The following is a 16813-nucleotide window of genomic DNA, read 5'->3' on the forward strand; positions in this document are numbered from 1 at the left end:
TATGTTTTAGCCTCCAGCCCCCTAATCATCTATGTTTACCATCCATTTAGACCAGATGGTCCCCCTGGTTTGGTTTATAGAACAGTGGCCACAAGCAGAGCCTTCTCAGAGACAGCACCCCCATTATAGAACTTTCTCCCAAGGAAAATATGAACAGTGCAACCCTCACCCGTTTAGAGGCAACTCCAAACACACTGTTCAGCCAGGCATATGTAAAACAACAACACATTTTATGGTCAAACAGCACTAAGTAAATTACTACTACTATTTTTCTTTCTTAAAAGACATACTTTTAATATTGTTTTAAGCAGTGCTAGTGATGCTTTACAATAGCTGTCTTTGAGAGTTTTCTTGTAAACCACCCTGGATTTCTTAGAAACTTTTAATTTCAGATTAGATGTTGATTTAATAAATTAGGCAGAAGAAACAAATGTTTAAATACATCTAAATCCCACAGACCTCCTGCCTCCTAGGCGCATACTGCAGAGAAAATAAGGCATTGCATTTCTAGCCAGCATAGCCACAGGATGATGGGAACTGTGGTTCGTGACACCCAAAATATATTAGTTTGGGTAAGGCTGGATTAAATTATAAAAGAGCAGATGAAGGGAAATATTTTTGTCTCCGACAAAATAATTGGGGGGGGGGAGTTGACTCGGCCTTTTAATTTCAACTCACACCAATTCCTAACTTCCCATTCAATCCAAAGACTTTTATTATTGCCTGGATTTTAGGGAGGGGAGGAGGCAAGAATAGACCACAAAGCTAATCTGCAAGTTTGCTCTCTAGCCGCCTGCATACCACCTTCCCGTGTATGTGTGTTTGTGTATGAGAGGCAGAGAGAGCGATCCCCTTTTTGTAAGTTTGCTTACTCTGCAACTCCCTGCTGGCTCAATCTCTCTCTCTCTCTCTCTCTCTCTCTCACACACACACACACACAGGTTAATAAAAAGAGGAGGGGGGAGAAAGATGGAAGCTCTCCTTTTTTGTAAAACCTCGGCTTCCTCCTCCCCTCCTGGCTCTGTCTCTGTCTCTCTTACACACACACACACACACACACACACTTCCTGTTTTTTCCTCCTCATCCTTTTCCTCAGCTGCACCTGAACGGAATGGGAGGAAGTTAAAAAAAAAAAAAAGAGAAGGGGTGGAAGAATGGGGGAACCTCTCCTTTTTTGTGGGCTTCCTCCACCTCCTCCTCTTCCACTCCGGACCAGACCTGACGGGGTTAAGCTGGGAGGGGGAGGGGAGGGGTGGGCTAAAGCAAATGCGCTGCTGCTGCTGCATGCTTCGCTGTTTCCTGCACGTGCTCCAAGGGTTGCGGTGGGCTGGGGCAGCAGGGGCCGGTCCCTTGCCATTTCTGGGACAGCCCCAGGGGGCCAAATCTGGGCCCTCCCCAGGCCGCATCCGGCCCGCTGGCCTTGTGTTTGACATGTCTGTTGTAGGATCTTCAAAGACTAATTTGTTTATTATGATGATTACCAGAATCTTTATGCAATAATAAACACACTCATCTTTAAAGTCCCACAAAAAGTGGGACTGTTCATAAAGCGTGAGATTCTGCCTGTTGTTGTCTCCCTCACGCATATGGATACGGCTATTTTCTACAACTATTTAAGAATAAAACTAACCGTAAATATCCGATTCGTCCACGATTTCAGACTTGATGATTTCTTCAATGACATCCTCCAAGGTTACTAAGCCCACCACTTCAGAGATTTGTTCGTGGCTAACCTCATGCGTCTTTTGGACAATGGCCAGGTGAGACTTACCTGTGGAACAGATTTAGTTATCTGTCTAGTCTAGAGTCACATCAAAATAGTTCTTTAAAAATAGATTCCAGTTTTGTAAAACCTTGTAAAAGTTATGTCTGATAAATANGAACATTCTATCACATGTGGTGGCTGTGCCCTAAAGCAAAGAGCTATTGGGAACGGATAAGGAACTGGATACAGGAGATAACCAAGGTGCAAATTGAATTCAAACCTGAACTATTTCTTCTGGGTATAATAAATTTAAAGATCAAAAAGCAACTCCAACACATCATTATACATATATTGACAGCAGCCCGTATAGTATATGCTCAGTGTTGGAAGGGTGAAAACATACCTACAAACGATATGGTTATATACAAAATTCTTGAATGCGCGGAAATGAATAAACTTAACGCTAGAATTAAAAGACATGGAGGCAACAGAATTTTATGAAATATGGAACAAATGTTATGATTGGCTAGAACAAAGAAAGAAAAAGACATGATTACTGATGTAAATAAATTGTAAATAATATATATGAGATGCATAACACAGTTTTGTTAAGGGAAAAAATGTATTTTTCAGTTTTATTTTTGTTGTATAGTGAAAAAAGGAAAATTAAAATTAAAATAACAATAATAATAAATTCTATTGCAAATATACTTTTATTAAAAAAATGCTACTCTTAATTTATTTTCTTATAGGCTTTTATTACTATATATATATATTCTCCTTATTCAGACTTAAACAGAACTATTAGATCTTTACAAAACTTTTAGGAGAGGGAGAAGTGTGTTCATATGAGCAGGAATTGTGCAAATCTCCAGAAAAGTTAATTTACTACCTACTTGGAGGTAATTGTGTGACTGACCACAACCATTTTTTTTTAAAAGACTAGGACAGCCACTTTTGCCTATTCTAAACATCCCAAATTGTTCTATTTTATGAACATCCGAAAGCCAGCATTAAATACAATCTGTCATTACCTTTTTTGAATTCTTCAAGCACAGCATCCAATGTGGTAGTGTCGGAGACATAATGGATTGGGTGGTTGTAAAACTTGGTGATTGTCTTGAGTGGGGTGTGATCATCTGGGTCAACAAATGCAAGATCTTTGACATATAACATGTCAACAATGTTAGCCTTTTCATTCTCATAGATTGGGATCCGTGTGTAGCCACTCTCTAGAATCTCTGTCATTGTATCAAAATCCAGGATGGCATCACTGTTGATAAAGAAGCAGTCTTTTAATGGGGTCATGACATTTTCCACCGTCTTAGTCCTCAACTCCAGGGCTCCTTCGATGATATTCAGCTCTTCTTTCAGCAGGTCGTTATAAGGCTGAGTCAATCTAATCATCTCCATCAGTTTCTCTCGGCTGTAGACGGTGCCCATTTCTTTCCCAAGTAGGTAGTCCAAGATCTTACTAATAGGGTAAGAGGCTGGGAATGTGATAACCATAACCAACCTGGTGATGAAGATGGTATTGGCACCTATTGCCAAACCATGACGGGAGCAGATGGCCTGTGGAAGGATCTCCCCAAAGAGGACGATGGCAATAGTAGAGATCACAATAGACCACATGTTTTCCCCAATAACTGTGTCCAACAATATGGTGAGAGAAGAATTGACTAAAACATTACCAAGCAGCAAAGAACAGAGCAAATAATTCCCCTTCCTTCGGAGGGGTTCAATCTTGGTGGCATATTCCCTCTCCTTAGGCGTGCCACAATTTTTCACAATGCGCAATCCCATAGGATCAAGGGCTATTAGGCCTAGGGTGAGACCACTAAACATCGCTGAGAGTGACAAGAGCATAAGTACTAAGATAATTTGAAGCCAGAGTGGTAGGTGCAAACTATTGTCCTCTACCACTCGGAGGAGCAGATGACTATCCTTGAGCAGCTGGTATGATCTCCCATGATGATCCTCAAGGCACATCATGTAGTCCTTGAAGTGGATATTCTTCCGCAGGATTTGAACCTTCACAGAGAGTATTGCAGAAGTATTTTGCACCTCATCACTTTTTGGCTGTATCAATAAATCACTTGTTCTTTCAGGGCAGATTGAATAGTTCCTTTCAAAAGTACTCAAGGAAGAAGTCTCCACAAACCGAATCCTCTGCCAGGTGAATTTGTGGATGCCTTTACCATAGATCCGAAGATGAATCAGGCTTCCTTCCACCACTTGGATCATGCCCTTTTCCAAAATGCTTGTCTGGGCCTTGCTACTATTCTCCAGCCTCATGCCTATAATTAGGGTGTCATTAAAGGATGGTGCTCCCTTCCCAGCACTGGCTTGCAACAGGAAGACGAAAAGAAGCATCAACATCTTTGGAAGCATCAGTACTAGATCTGTGACTTAATCACTTGATTTCTGTCACCCACCAAAACAACTCAACTGATCAAGTCCACGAAGAATTACCTTTATTTAATGTATCCATGGATTTCCTCCAGTTACTCATTAAACCACACCCCAAACTGGAGCAGTAGATGTCACAAACCTATCTCCTATGCAGCTCCGCCCACCTCATTTGCATTCTACATTCTTGCCTGGCAACTTTGAATCACACCACCATCATCAAAGCATTTTGCAGTAAATTGATTTGCATTGATTTGAAGGCACCAGAAATCTCTGTGTTCTGAATGGGTGAATGTTGGTTTGTTACAGAAGGGAATCAGTTTTATGAGGACCAACTCAGACAATCTCCCATAAGCTGAAGTGTACAATGTGTTATACTTCCATCCTCTCCGGTTATGCCAGTCCCATAAAGGTGGACTTCTGCCTTCTCTGTGCCCCATGAAAATTCCTCCACCTCCTTCCCTTATTTTGCTAGATGGGATATGAGACGTTGCTGCCAATTACTGTAAAACAATATTTCTCAACCTTGGCATCTTTAAAATAGGTTGACTTCAACTCCCAGAATTCTGGAAGTTGCAAGTCTACCCATCTTAAATTTATTAAGGTTGAGAAATGCTGCTATAGACAGTGGGTCTATGCTGGTATGGAGCTGGTCTTCCATTCTTCCAGCATATAAAAATCCTAGACTCCTATCTTGTATTGATCCAGAGCACTGATCTGGATTTCTGGATTTACCTCGATTTACCAGATTATTGGACACCAGATAGATATATTTTCCAGATCTACCTGGAGATCCTGAGACTTTGATTCAAGGACTTTTTTACACCCAAGAGATAGGATCTTAACCTTCCTTTGTAAACTGTCTAGAAGCCTGGCAGTTAAACCCATGTTTTTCCAGGCCAGGGAAAAATGCAGCTGAAATGGATCCCTTTTTGTGGTTCCACAGCCCTCTTTGGTTCTCAGCCTCAGCTCACACACAGCTGCGTTTACCTCTAAAAGGATAGTCAGCATTGAGTTTGCTGCTAAATCTTAAATTAAGATTGAATGGAGAAAATTGTCTCCTGTTTTATACATTGCATTCTTGTTTTTCACCCCGGCCTACCATTCACGTATGCCATCCCAACTAAGCAAGATACTGGATTTTTATTTCCATTTGCTCACCAAGGTTGCAGCTTTTTTCGAGCACCCAACAATGCCTTTGCCTACAGCTTATAGTCTCTAGTGGTGGGGCTGTTTTCCCTCCTTCCAATTTCCATGAATCTAGCTAAGAAGCACTCCACTTTGGAATAAGGCTACTCCGGATTTCCCATTTGTAGATCAAAGGTGTGAAATGCAAACTCCTGCTGAAGTCTTCTTGAGTTCAAGGATGTACTTCAGGCTCCCTGGATGTTCATATGATCCATAGGAGTCCTCGCTCATAACCCACGTTGTTCTCCCAAGGTATCAACCTGTGTAAGATTTGCTCACCTTGGCATCTCATCTTTTTCTTCCCACTTCTGATGCAATGTCATAGACAATATACAGTGAAAAATATATTTATTTAGGTACAAATGATATGTTTCTTTCCAGTGGATGCCTATGCTAAAAAAAAAACATATATTCATTCCAGCAGAGTAATTATCCATCAGAAATGATGGGGCCTTAAAACAAACCATATAAATACAACAAACCATATAAATCAAGGATGCCCACCCTTGACAACTTTAAGACTTGTGGGCTTTGATAAGTGGTTAGAATGCTGCATTGCAAGCTAATTCTGCTGACTGCCAGATTGCCAGCAATTCAGCAGTTCGATTCTCATCTGTTCAAGGTTGACTCAGCCTTCCATCCTTCCGAGGTTGGTAAAATGAGGACCCAGATTGTTGGGGGGCTATGTGCTGATATTTGTAAAAAAAAAAAAAAAAAGACTTGTGGGTTTCAACTCCCTGAATTGCCTAGCCAACGTGGATTGGCTGGAGATTTTGGGGAGTTGAAGTCCACAGATCTTAAAAGTTGCCAAGGTTGGACACCCCTGATGTAACTGGATCTCTTCCTTGTGTTCCCACAAACCAATTTTTGTAAGTGGGTTTTTTTCTCTATTTTTAAAGATACGCATCAAAGTTGCTCAAATAACTTCAAGTTTTGTTTCACAGAGATACCATTGTAGGCAACCGAAGGCGTTCCTGATGAAATATAATGAAAGAAAATCAAGCTTTCCTATTTATTTTTTTTGGACATAGAAACATTACAGGCAGCTAGATCAGAACGAATGTTAATCCTCCCTCAAAGTATATTTGAAACCTGTGCCCACTTTTCTTTATCCAACCTACTTTTTACTCTATAAATAAAAGCTGTTATCAAGCCATCTGCTGGGCTGAAACGCTGGGCTTTTTTTGAATGCAATTCTATGCCCACTTAGCTGGGATTACAAAAGGTCAAATTCTACAGGATTTACTTCTGCCTATACATTTTAGTATTACTGTACATCCACTGCTTTGGGAGAGCATACTTAGCACGGTCAGCTAAATATCTAGCAGCTGTATTTACATTGCATGTTAAGTTTAGATAGCTGAGTTTTAACTCATTTTCAGTGTGTTGTATGAACCCAGCCAGCTAAATGATTCAACGTATGTCAACCATGAAAACAGAGAAATCCAGTAGCCAAGTTAATTTTGGTGGTGAACCCATCTACTATTAAGCTCCTGTACTGTATATTTCAAAGAAGAAAGTTATTATATGCTCAGGTAATAGACACACTTCATGGAAAACCTAAGCTAACAAAGGCATTTGTTCTTGATTTCATCCCTGCTTATATCATTTTCAATCAGGGCAGCATTTAACTATAATTAATGCCTATCCAGGATTTCCACTTTTCACCATCTGCCAGTCCTATTCTTCTGCCTTTAATAAAAACCTGACATGCAACCATTAAGAGGTGGATTTTTTTTTTAATGACACGGGTTATGTTTGCATGTGTTTTTTAGATGTCACCATAGTTTACATCAACTTTTCCTAAAGTTGGCAGTCTCCAGATAAGAGATCAGAAGTTTAAAAAATGTAATACCAGCGATTTTCGAGGTTGGCAACAATATTTTTCAGGAAATTGCCAATTGAACCTTTGCAGGGCCTGTTTCCCCTCAATCAGCTCTTCCTGCTTCCCCACTGCTACTCGCCCCACATGTGGAAAACCAATACAGCAAACAATAAAACGCTGTACATCTTTATAGTGTTGATTGCTGCCTAAACTAGCATGGCGATGTTGTTGCAAAAAATGAGCCAAAATTTAAAGCCATATTCTTGTGTTTTTACAATTGGTATATGATGCCATTTCAGCTGATACTGTTTATGTGTGCTTTCAAACCAGTGCCGATTCCTAGCAACTGCCTGGATGAATCCCTGCAGTTTTCTTGGCAAGATTTCAGAAGTGGTTTGCAACTGCCTCTTTCCCAAGGCTGAGAGAGAGGGACTGGCCCAAGGTCACCCAGTTTCCTCTGTGCCTAAGGCAGCACTAGAACTCACTATCTCCTAGACCTAGTTTGTAGCCTGGGGCCTTAACCACCGTAACAAATTGGCTCTTATGGCTCTATTAGTGGATAACATGCAGTTCTACCCAACTGAAACAGTGAGGCTTTTCTCCAAAAGCATTTTTAGGATGGCCTATTCATGTTTTGAAAAACATTTCGGTGTTCAGCTTCAAAGAAGCAGTATAAATATGTGTGTATGTGTACACCATACTCCCAGACCTGCTAAATGAAGAAATCAGTGTTACATTTGCTGCATATTGTGCTTCAGATTAACACACCGCATGAATTCAGAAGACCAAGAAACTTGTATTGAAAATGCAAAGAACAAAGAGTCCTAATCACTCAATTCTGCCCATGCACATCAATTTCTCAGTTATACAGAGAATTCTATGGTGTTTAGCAGCACATAAGGGTCTGAAGGCATCATGTAAGCTACTCCTTGCTTCAAAAAGCTGGCAGAAACACACAGCTCTTTCTGGCCTTCCAGGCTACCTAGAAATCCATTAGTACCGTATTTCTTCTCCCTGGATCCCCACTGAGTCAAGCAACCCTCCCCAGTGCCATGGTTATTAGGGATTCAGAGAACTGATGCTGAACAATGTGTCAGAGAAGGATGGACTAAAGAGTTTGAAGAGATAAAGATCAAAGCAACTATTGCCCTGCTGATTGGAAACAAGGCTGACTTATCAAACCAAGTCAGTGCACTATCCACTTTCTCTGGGCTGCTTCCAACCTTTGCATTTCAGACGCTACTAGAGAACTGTGTGTGTGAAGGGGGGGGGGGAGAGAGAGATCAATTTACTAAAATATTTTGTATATGCTTGAACTAATTTTAGGGTGTATGTTAGTTTTAAGTTTGTTCATAGAACACTAGATAAAGTTGACAACATACCCAACCGATTTAGCTTTTTTTTAAAAAAAAAAAAAGTGATTACTGCTTTACTGTCCTCTGCATTAAAAATGTTAACTCAAGTACAGAATATTGCAAAAATGGTTGAAATAGTACTGTATTAAGCTAAGCAGATGAACATTCAGCTGGCAAGCATGTACTCTATTTAGAAAATCTAGATACAACAGGAATTTCAATCTTATTATTTAAAAAGAATTATATTGAAAAATAATTGGCGTCATTTGAAAGGAAAGTACAAGGCTTCTTCAGCATTCCATCCGGTGTTTTAGAAAGTCTGAAAGGATTTTTTTTTTCCCTCTAAAATATATGCTCTGCATTTCAGGGCATTAATTTCAAATACACTGGATTATTAATTCTATAATTTATAGTGATAGGGAAATTACTGATGTCCCTGCATTCTGTCAGATAACACACTGGGTTATAAAACAGGTCTCCAACAACCGTGAGTCAACCAAATGCCAATTGCAGTATTCATATAACAAGCCATGCCCAAATAACTAGATGCTGGCTTGATGCGTAGCATAAGCCAAAGCTGTGGCTAAACCCCCATCTATCAAATCCGAGTTTAGGAAAGTCTAACAGGCTGGGCGAAAGCCAGTACGCGGGAGATGGGCAGAGGAGCGGCCACCGGTTAATGCGGCGAGAGTCACGAGCATCGAAGGGAGGAGGAGCTGCCGCCGCACGGTTCCCACTTCCAGCAGCCTCCCTTTCCCCCTCCCTGTCGGGATTCGGCGGCGATCCCGCTCCGCGTCCTTCCCTGCCCGTTTGCAGCCCACCGGGGACGCTCAGGAAGCGGCGGCGCTGCTCTTCCGCTGCTCCGCGCCGGATAAGGGCTCCGTCTGGCTCAAAGGCGTCGCGCCCTGCAAACTCCTCCGGAACGGGGATTCCGGGGGCTCCGGGCCGCCCCCTCGCCGCATCCGGCAGGCCGCCCAAGGCACGCAGCTGCTCAGGGCCAGCGCCGAGGCCAGCAGGGCGGGCGGGCGGGCCTTCTTGTAGCGCCGCGCGCTCTTCTTCAGCCGCTGCCCGTGCGCCGTCAGGTGCAGCTCGGCCTGCGCCACGCCGCTGCCCAGGCGGCCGAGCGTCTCGGCGCGGGTGGCCATGCGCAGCTCGGCCTCGAGGAAGACGCGGTGCAGGTGCTGGACGCGGCTCTCCAGCTCCGAGACCAGGTGCCGCCGCCCCTCCGCCTCCAGCAGCCGCCGCCGGGCTTCCGCCAGCTCCAGCGCGCCCCGCACCGCCGCGGGCAGCGAAGACGAGGAGGAAGCGGCGCCCCCGCGCACTTCCAGCTCCCGGCTGCTCGCTGGAGGCGCTGCCGCCGCCAACGCCGCCGCCACTTTCGCCGGCTCTTCGGCTCCTCTAGGCGCCCTCAGGGCTCCGACGGCAGGAGGCGCAGCCCCGCAGCCGGGCATTAAGGCTTAGCGAGGAGGGAGGGAGGGAGGGAGGGAGCGCGTCGGTGCTTTGGGGCCCCGATGGAGATGCGCGCCCTCGGGCCGTCGGGCGCCTCTGCTCCAGGCGTAGAGCGAGGTCCCTGTAGCCCCGATCCTGCCCACCAGCGCTCCGGGAAACGCGCGCCGCTCCAGCCAGGGGACCGGTTCGGAGCGTGCGCGCGCGACAGAGAGCAAGCCCTGGTTTGCAGCGGCGGCCCGAGCTCGCCTGGCTCAGTTCAAGTCTGGCCAACCGGCCTCCCGAACGCGCTTATAAGGCGGAGGAAGAGGAGGGAGAGGAGGGGGGCGACGGCGGGGAGTTGAGAGATGCTTCGCTGAGCCAGTCACAGAAGCTGCCGGAGCTTCGCCGGTCTCTCTAATCCCCCGCCTGGCATCTGTTCGGCCGCTTTCCGGAACTCACCTCGCCTCCGCCCGCTCTCCCGACTGTTTTCTTGTCTAACGTGGCCATAACGGCGCTTAGCAAATTACAGTAAGGGCTGGGGGGGGCTCTTTCTCATCTCCCCCACCCCCCTTTTCATCTCCGAAAATTGCTAGGAACGTTATGGACGATCAGGCACTTTTTTCATTCTGGCAGAATGACTAGAAATGCCAGGATGAATCATTTGCAGCCATTTGAAGGGCATCCAATGGCAACAACAACAACAAAAAAAGCAGATTTAACCAATAGAGGTAGTCCTCAGCTTTACAACAGTTTATTTAGTAACCGTTCAAAGTTGCAACGGCACTAAAAAAAAACGTGACTTATGTCCTTGTTTCACAGTTAATGACCTTTGTAGCAGCCCCATGATCGTGGAATCAAACTTCAAATGCTTGGCAACCGGTTCATCTTTTGCTGTGTCCCCAGGTCAAGTGATCAGCTTTTGCGTCCTTCTGGCAAGCAAAATTAATGGAGATGCCAGATTCACTTAACAACTAGATTACTAACTTATCAACTGTAGTAATTCACTTAACAAATGTGGCAAGAAAGGCCATGAAATGGGGCAAAACTCACTTAACAAATGTCTCACTTAACAACAGAAGTTTTGGGCTCAATTGTGGTCATAAGTTGAGGGCTGCCTGTACAGTTTTGCTCATTCCTGTTCAGAACTAAAAAAACAAAAATTAAGTTTGAAAAGACTAATGATTTCACGGACTTCTGACAGTGAGAACAATTAATCAGTGGAATAGGTTGCCTTTAGAAATTGTGGGTGCTCTATCACTGGAAGCTTTTAAAAAGAGATCAGCCATTTATCAGAAGTGGTATAGGACAGTGGTGGCAAAGGTATGGCACGGGTGCCAGAGGCGGCACTCAAAGCCCTCTCTGTTGGCACGCGCGCCGCCACCGCCGCCACCACCGCTGCCCCAGCACAAAGGAGGTGAAGCGGCCGATTAGCAAGCTCTAATAGAGGTGGTAGAACAGAGATCACCAACCATTGTCGAATGGTGGACTGGAAGAAAAGGGAGGGGGAAGCATTTTACATGTGCACATGGGGCCGCGAGCATGCACGCGCTGCAAATGGGGCGGCCCCATTCTTGTGTGGTGCAGCGCCTTGTATCTGCACCCTGCAGCGCGGTGGCAGCCATTTTTGCGCCTTGCAGCACAGTGGCCCATTTTTGCGCCCCTGGTTTTTGCGTGCCAGAGGCAGCAGAGGCACCTCCTTGGCCCCCCCCCAGGGCATCACAATGCTGATGCGGCCCTGGCACTAGAAGACCACCGATGTCCCTTCCAACTCTGTTACTCTGTTACTCCTCACATATGAAAGCTTCCTAAAGGACAGTTTTAGGTCTTAACTGTGTCCCCTCTCTCTTCGCTCTGTCTCACATAAAAGGCAGCTATTGCAGATCTGAATCAGTTTCATTTGCTTCTGCTATGACTCACCTTGACTTCAGGAAAAAGAAAAAAACAGATGGGTTAGAACAACCTTGTAACTTCCAGGAGGAATTGTTTCTATAGTGATCCATGAGTAGGTATGTTCCCAGGGGAAGAGCTGTTGGAAAGAACCTTTTATTGACAGAGCAAGTAAAAAGTCTCTAAAGGCTATAGCCCAGTGGTGGCGAAACTATGGCACGGGTGCCGGAGGCGGCACTCAGAGCCCTCTCTGTGGGCACACGCACCGTCGCCCCAGTCCTAGGCCTTCAGCTGAGTTTTATAAAACCTTTTCACTTTAGGCCTCCGCCACCGTGTGCAAAAAAAAAAAAAAGGTTCAATCAGTCAATTTCAACTCGCAGGAAAAAAAAGATCTTGCAAAGTTGGAATTGATTGGTTGAACTTTTTAGTCCCACCCAGTCTGCCGTTACCACCACAGCCACGCCCAGCCAATGGGCCACACCCACCCAGCACCCGATGATGCGTAAGTGGGTTTTGGGTTGCAGTTTGGGCACTCAGTCTCTAAAAGGTTCACCATCACTGCTATAGCCTATCTAAGCTGCAAAAAAATCCAAATAATCACTAGTGGACATCTGGGTTTTTGCAGCCAGATAGTGTAGTGCTAGTGACTTCATGACTTGCTATGTAGGGTTATTTCACTGCAACATGAAAGTGGTTTATTTATTCATTAGTTTGTTATTTATTCCATTGCTATCTTCTCCATTTGTTTAAGTTAGTCTAACCCAGAGATATGTTTGGAACCCTGTTTGGAACCGGGCTGTATGTGGTGCATGTGCATATGCAGCTCAACGTGTGCGAGTGCCAGGCTGGTGTGCGTGTGCACAGCACACAAAGGCCCCCACCAGGGGGAGGTTGTAAAGGTTGGGGACCGTTGGTCTAACCTACAGCCTTGATCAATAGGTCCTCCGTCCTAACCTAAATTCACTGACTTTAATATATTCTAATTTGCAACGATAAGAGATTACAGGAACTAAGAATATTTGCAGTGATGGAGAAGCTCTTCCAGTTTGCCACATTTGGTTTTATATTAAATGCTGATTACAGAGGAAGAGTGTAAAATTTTGAACAAGAGCTAAGAGTTGTACAGAAAGAAGTATGAGATAACAGCTAGATCAGTGATGATCTGCTCCCCCTCCCCAATTCTCCAAAGAATGGTTCAAGTTCACACTGATAGAAAATGAAGCTGGGGGAAATCTTTGGATTTTTTGAGTTATAGCTTCCTTTCAGAAAATGTGCCACCTGTGTCTGCCAATAGCATGTTACATAATGATTTATTAATAAAGCTAAAGTGGGCTGATTTGGCAGGAAATCAGAATGTTCACTCAGAGCCAGCTAACCAGTCCAATGTCATTGTCACATCTGCCTAGATTTAACTAAGCAGAATGGAGCCTCATTCGTTAACCCTTTAAAGATCCGCTTTTGCTTTTGGTTTTCTTACCAGATTGTTTTAAATTTAAATTGGGAAAAAAGCCTGTATAGTTAGTCCTTGACTATAATTGAGACCAAAATTTCTGTTGCTTACAAAGGCAGTTAGAAATAGCACTTAGACTTATATACCGCTTCACAGTGCTTTACAGCCCTCTCTAAGCGGTTTACAGAGTCAGCATATCCTCCCCCCCCCAATCTGGGTCCTCATTTTACCAACCTCAGAAGGACGGAAGGCTGAGTCAACCTTGAGCTGGTCAGGATCAAACTCCTGGCAGTGGGCAGAATTGGCCTGCAATACTGCATTCTAACCACTGCGCCACCATGGCTCTTTGTTAACTAAGTTGTGCCCATTTTTACAACATGTTTTGTCATGCTTAATAAGTGAATCACTGCAGTTGTTACGCGAATCACTCAGTCATTAAGCAAATCCAGCTCCTCTCCCCTTGACTTTGTCAGAAGTTGGAGGGGAAGGTTGCAAACAATGATCACATCACCCTGGGATACTGCAGCTGTCATAAATACATGCCTGTTGCAAAGCATCCACATTTTGATTACATGATTGTGGGGATGCTGTGACAGTTGTAAGTTCAAGTATCAGCCATAAGTTACTTTTTTCAATGCCCCTGTATCTTGGACCAATCGCTAAATGAATGATTACAAGTGAAGGACTACCTGTATGTGATTTGCAAACTGCAGAGTGGGATTAGCAAGTAATCTCAACTGGGTTTATATCAGAGCATTGTCTTACTTTGATTCTTACAATGGGTGCTACAGAATAAGAAAAATGCATGGAAAATATAGACACTAACTATATAGTTCCTGGGGAGGGGTTAGATGCTTATAAACACTGCAAATTGGCCCATGATAACCATGCTGGCTGGGGAATTCTGGGAGATGAAGTCCATCATCTTAATGTGGTCAAGGTTGAGAAACAGTTCTAGAGACTCAATAGATCCTTAGTCCTAACCCACATTCATCAACTTTGATATATTCTAATTTGCAAGGATAAAAGATTACGTAAATTAAGATGGGAGAAAAAGGAAACAGACTTAGTAGAAAACATGTTTCCTTTTTCCCCACATATCAAAATATGTCTTTTCTGACATTAGCCCTATCGGCATGCACAGTCCTTCCATAGAAGAGAATATTTGTAGGAGGATCCTGGGATACGTATATTTACCTTCATTCGCGACAATATTTGTGGCTCAGGGTGGAACCCCGGGGTCCTTGGTGCACTCTGAGCTCAGTGCTTTTCTTGCAGGCATTTCATTACCAAACTAGGTACCATCATCAGTGCTGGAAGGGACTGGGGTTTGCTCTTATTTTTATATACTAGTGGCTTGCCCTGTCAGTGTTGATGGGAGCAGTCTTGATTGATTCCTCGATTAGGCAGTTGCTTATTATTAGTTGTAGCCAGCAAGAAAACCACCAAACTCAGGGAGCACCAAGGACCCTGCAGTCACCTTCTGTGCTTACTCTCCTAAAGCTATTTGTCATTTCTCCCCACTCCAGCCCAAATCAAATATGAGATCCTGAAGGCTTCAATCCATTTTCCTAGGAAGAAGGTCTTCTAAAGGACTTATCAAAAAAGCCTCTTTTGGCCTGTCCAGCTGTTATCTGGTACAAGGAAAGGTGTAGTGCCAATATTGAACTAGGTTTCCAGGGATTTTTTTTGCAAATTGTAGGCTTTGTATGTCCTTCAATTCAGGCAGCCAGTTTCCTGGCTTAGCTTTATTCCGCCCTGTTCTTCCTGCCAAATTGATTAAAATAATAGCATGCTCACCACAGGGTGGGCATGTGGATGGATAACAGTGATCATCTGTAGGTTACAGAAAATTAAATACCAGCTCATTTCTGTGCTGCATGTTATGACTAAAAGCGTTAAGCCTTTCAAGCAGCTTGTCTTCCCCCAGTGTTCTATTCATATCTGGACTGCCAGATACATCTGTTTATTCAGTCCAAAGAAATGGATGATAAAGGCCTTTTACATAATGCCAAGCTCTCACCAGGAGATTGGGAAGTGGGTTGATTCAACATTTCGTTTAGAACAAATCCCTGCATTTGACAATAATCTTTATCAAGTACAGTTGATTATTTTTTCCACCACCAACAACTATATATGGCAAATAAATTCGCTCCGTGGTTTTGTTTGCAAATGTGGTTGTCAATTGCCCACCGACTGTTCAATAGGGATAGTCCTTGATTTGCAGCAATTCATTTAGTGACCGTTCAAAGTTGCAACAGCACTGAAAAAAATGACTTATTATGACCATTTTTTACACTTACGACCATTGCACTATCCCATGGTCATGTGATCAAAATCCAGATGCTTGACGGTTGCAGTGTCCTAGGACCATGTGATCATCTTTTGTGACCTTCTGACAAGCAAAGACAATGAGGAAGCCAGCTTCATTTTACAATCAAGTTACTCACTTAACAACTGCAGTGATTTACTTAACAACTGTGGCAAGAAAGGTCGTACAATGGGGCAAAATTCACTTAACAACAGAAATTTTGGGCTCAGTTGTGGCCTTAAGTGGAGGACTACCTGTATCCATGTTAAGTGGATATTCCATGGTGGGGCCTTGTGTTTCCCCATCTCTGCTGAAAACAACAAAAAAAACAACATTCTGTTGCTTTTACAATGCAACAGATACTCTACCATCTTCTCAGACCTTTTCCTTTCCCTTCATCCAACTTCCTTTCCTTCTTTTGTCTGATTTTTCTCAGCAATTCATCCGATGCCATGATAGATGCTTTGCATAGGCTGGGCCCACCCTAAGCAATCCTATGCTTTTCAATATTCTGGCTTGAGCAGATTCTGCATCCCAGCATGCTAGTAAAAGCTCACAGCCAATTCTGCAGCTAGGCAAGCAAGGTGAGGGCTGGAGACTTTCCAGACTTTCCAGGCAAGGTGACCCCGCGAAGCTAAATCAGGCTGCAAAAGGAGCTGGCTTTTGCTGATTATTGTTCCTTTTGACTTTGGAGCAGAGGACGATTGCAATCTACAGCAGTGGTTCTCAACCTGTGGGTCGGGACCCCATTTGGAGTCGATCGACCATTTCATGGGGGTCGCCAAGCAAGGCTGTCCGCCATTTTTTTTGTCCGCCATTTTTTTCCCCTTTTCCGGCGGGTGCCTTACCTCCCTTGGGCTGGGCCAGCTGGTGGTCGGCCTGCTCCGTCTCTGCCGCTTGCCAGCTACGCCTCGGCCGACGCAGGGGGCGGAACCACGCATGCGCGGCGCTCCCGGGCAGGGAAAGTCCTCAACTTACGACCGAAGTGTCTGAAATGTGGTCATGTGTCCTGTGTGCAGGGAGTGCACGACATTATACAATAGCCATAAAGCACACATTCCAAGACGGTCATAGCTCCAAATGGTTGTAAAATGATCAGTCGTAAGTTGAGGTCGCAGCCTGTAAAATAATGAGGTTGCTGTTTCCTTCTCTTCAATAGGCAAATTTATTTTAGTAACACTTTATTTTTCTCCAGCCTATTACCACCAATCATTTTTAGTAGTCACGAAAGATGCTTCAGATTTTCCCCTTATT

General features: G+C 44.1%; 2 protein-coding genes across 2 annotated transcripts in view; both read right to left on the bottom strand.

Moving 5' to 3' along the window:
* LOC107289903 (metal transporter CNNM4-like) overlaps positions 1-4001 on the bottom strand; it is a 12797-nt gene extending 8796 nt beyond the window's left edge. Inside the window, exons 1-2 of the mRNA XM_015818726.1 lie at positions 2741-4001; positions 1632-1772 (exon numbers count right to left, since the gene is read on the bottom strand). Coding sequence (XP_015674212.1) covers positions 1632-1772; positions 2741-4001 — 1402 coding nt within the window. The remainder of the gene's footprint in view (positions 1-1631; positions 1773-2740) is intronic.
* A 5312-nt stretch (positions 4002-9313) lies between these two features.
* TRNP1 (TMF1 regulated nuclear protein 1) lies at positions 9314-9934 on the bottom strand. Its single transcript, XM_015818728.1, has one exon. The coding sequence runs from the start codon at positions 9932-9934 to the stop codon at positions 9314-9316; it is 621 nt and encodes a 206-aa protein (XP_015674214.1).
* Positions 9935-16813: the final 6879 nt, after the last annotated feature.

This window comes from Protobothrops mucrosquamatus, unplaced genomic scaffold (genome assembly GCF_001527695.2).
Source record: "Protobothrops mucrosquamatus isolate PMUCROS unplaced genomic scaffold, P.Mucros_1.0 scaffold781, whole genome shotgun sequence".
In the NCBI taxonomy this organism is placed as follows: Eukaryota; Metazoa; Chordata; class Lepidosauria; order Squamata; family Viperidae; genus Protobothrops; species Protobothrops mucrosquamatus.